The 3,458-nt window shown below is 32.7% G+C and overlaps 1 protein-coding gene across 1 annotated transcript; it reads left to right on the forward strand.

Moving 5' to 3' along the window:
• Positions 1–933: 933 nt before the first annotated feature.
• On the forward strand, positions 934–1,860 carry LOC106990261 (olfactory receptor 5K1-like). The gene has a single exon (XM_015091805.2). It carries the CDS (start codon positions 934–936, stop codon positions 1,858–1,860), a length of 927 nt encoding a protein of 308 aa, XP_014947291.2.
• Positions 1,861–3,458: the final 1,598 nt, after the last annotated feature.

Consider the following 3,458-nt stretch of genomic DNA (forward strand, 5'->3'; position numbering starts at 1 on the left):
ACAGCTGTCATAAGAAGTACAAGTCACAGTTAACTTCAAAATATCTATAATTTAATAAGCAAATTGTGCCTTCAAATAAAAAAAGGTAGATTATACATAAGGTATTCTAGATTGTGTTGCATATATAAGACATGCTTGAGAGCAGACAAAATGGAGATCAGTGTGATCTGGGGCATTTAGTTTAAACTTTCTTAAATAGCCTTACATGTAAATTATGCTTTATGTAAAAAGAGTAAATGATTTAGATATATGGGCAAAAGCACCAGAAATAATCGTGGACAGAGTCAGTATTTATGGAAATAGGTATGACACTAGGAAAAGGAATAAAAGACATGCTAATCAATGGATATTTAATTCCTTAGCTACCAAAGATTACTGTTTTTAAAATTGAGTAGGGAATAGTCCTCCCCTTAATCTTAGTAATCTTTGTGCAACTCCTAAGGCAAACCTTTAAGCTGTCTACTGTATTTTGTTTTCAAACAGGCATTCCACTGGGAGATTATATGAAAACTTTTGCTCAATGAAAAAAATATATATAAAGAAAAATTGATTTTAAAATTATTCTAAAAAATTTTAAATACTGACACTGAACTTATTTGAGGACACTGAACCAAATATGGATATCTTAAATTTGTACACTGTACTTGTGCAATTTCATAAAGACAAACTTTTCCCACTGTAAGCATCCTCCCTGGAATTATCAAAACAGTCTCATGAACCTGAGTTTTAGATTTGAGGTCATAGAAGCTGACATGTTAAGGGAACATATGTCCCTTAGAAGTCTGTGTGCCTGTATCACAGAGACAGTAGGAGAATCTGAAGAAGAAGCTCCTCTCCTTGTTGTAAAAATAAAAATTCTGAAGATAAAATAATACATGCTCTAAATTAGAATCTTATATTTCCATAATTCTTATCTCAACAAACAAGGTAGAGATGGCTGAGGATAACTGCTCCTTGGCAACTGAATTTATCCTCATAGGATTTACAGAACACCCAGATCTGAGGATTCTTCTGTTTCTGGTGTTCTTTATCATCTATCTGATCACCATGGTGGGGAATCTTGGCCTGGTGGCGTTGATAGTAACAGAGCAACGTCTTCACACACCAATGTACATCTTCCTGGGTAATCTTGCTCTGATGGATTCCTGTTGTTCCTGTGCCATTACCCCCAAAATGTTGGAGAACTTCTTTTCTAAGGACAAGATGATTTCTCTCTATGAATGCATGGCACAATTTTATTTTCTCTGTCTTGCTGAAAGTGCAGACTCCTTTCTCCTGGCAGCAATGGCTTATGATCGCTTTGTGGCCATCTGCAAACCATTGCAGTACCACATCATGATGTCACAGAAACTCTGCATTAAGATGACCACAGGGGCGTACGTAGCTGGAAACCTGCATTCTATGATTCACGTAGGGTTTCTGTTTAGGTTAACTTTCCGTGGGTCTCATCAAATCAATCACTTTTTTTGTGATGTTCTTCCATTATACAGACTCTCCTGTGTGGACCCTTATATCAATGAATTAATGATATTTATCTTTGGAGGATCAGTTCAAATATTCACTATTACCATAGTAATAATTTCTTACCTTTATATCATTTTCACAATTTTCAAGATGAAATCTAAAGAAGGAAGAAAGAAAGCTTTATCTACTTGTGCATCCCACTTTCTCTCTGTCTCAATATTCTATGGTTCTCTTCTCTTTACATACATTCGACCAAATTCAGTTAATGAAGAAGATAAAGATTTACCTGTTGCTATTTTTTATACTCTAGTTATTCCTTTATTAAACCCTTTTATTTATAGTTTAAGAAATAAGGAAGTAATAAATGTTATGAAAAAAATTATGAACATATCATAACATTCTGAAACAATTACCATGCCATGTGGACAGCCGATTGCAATTTGAGAAAACTTTTTTCAAAATCAAAGAATATTGAGAAAAATGGGAAATAACAACTTTCAATATAAAATATCAAATTATTAACACATGACTAGTTTCTGAGCTGAATAAACAAGTTCAGAAAAGAGACTTTCTGCTAAAATGTACTCCAAAATATGTTACTAGTTTTCATCAGGGATAAACTAAATAATTAATCTTGAGTAACATAAGAGTACTCTTGAGTAACACAAAACTGTGTTCCACTATGATTAGTTCCAACAGTTACTATTAGTTTCAGAGTATAATAGTTACAATTTTCAACAAATCCTAGAACTAGAAGTTATATACAACAGTTGCCTTCATATTGCCTTAATATTGCTGGTAAATTTCTGCAATTGGAAGCCATAATCTAACAAACTCCTCATACCTCAAGTTCTCAAAAAATAATTCCTTCTTAGGCAATACCGTGTGACAGAAGTAAGCTATATATTTCCATTTGAATATAAATTTTGAGTTTAAGATATTCTATTTGAATATGAATTCACATAAAATATTTATTTCTTAATCAACACTTTCCTCTTTATTGTTAGTCAATTTTCTATCAACTTTTCTGAAATAGAGTATTTTAATTTATTGTTGATTTATCAATCTGTAGTTGAATACGTTGCTACTTATATTGATACCCTTATGTATTTGATATTTTCATGCTGTTTGCTTTTGACTGGCAGCCCATCATATATGACAGTCTAATTACTAAATATATTAATTAAATAAATGTTTCTTCCTCTCATATTACTATTTGACTTGCTTATTATTATGAATATCTCTATCCTGGGCTGATTCCAATTAAGAGTATTAATGCATGGATAGCATTAACAAAAACCTGGAGATGCTGATCACACATAATTGAGACAGAAAATATTAATAATTCTACATTTATAAACAAAAGCATGTATTGATCCTTACATGGACTATTATGAAAGAAATAATTTACTGAGAACCTACCAACTGCTAGGCACTAAACCAAAACTTTCATATATGTTACCTACCAAATAGTTAGACAAGATTTTTCATGTCTTTCCACAGTAAAAATTCCACACATTGACAAGTCAGGAAAAGGGTTTATTACCAAAATGCCAAACCTAGAAATAATAAGCAGATTAACTGATGCATGTCATTCTTTGATCATTCTTTCATTTCCCTTTTTGCCCTCAATCCATTTTCCCACTTCCTTTCCTGTATTTATTTTATAATTAAGGACCACTGTCAAATTCAGACTCCTTCCCTTTCAAATGTCTTCTATCTACATTTGGACAATGAGGAGCAGTGTAACTAAAGACGGGGGAAAACCCATAATGTTTCTCCCCTCTTCCACTGCTAAAGAGAGTGTCTCTAAGCACAAGTTGCATCTAATCACTGAGTCTACCTACTGTAAGAAAGTTGCTCATGTGTGTGAAATCATAGATTATGTTAACTAACCACTCACCCTTGTAGAAACTCCTCACTAATAGTAATATCTGAGCTGCCTTACTATTCTGTTTGACTTTTTGATTTAACAATACTTTTGAACTGTTTAC

Source organism: Ovis aries, chromosome 1 (genome assembly GCF_016772045.2).
Source record: "Ovis aries strain OAR_USU_Benz2616 breed Rambouillet chromosome 1, ARS-UI_Ramb_v3.0, whole genome shotgun sequence".
NCBI lineage: Eukaryota > Metazoa > Chordata > Mammalia > Artiodactyla > Bovidae > Ovis > Ovis aries.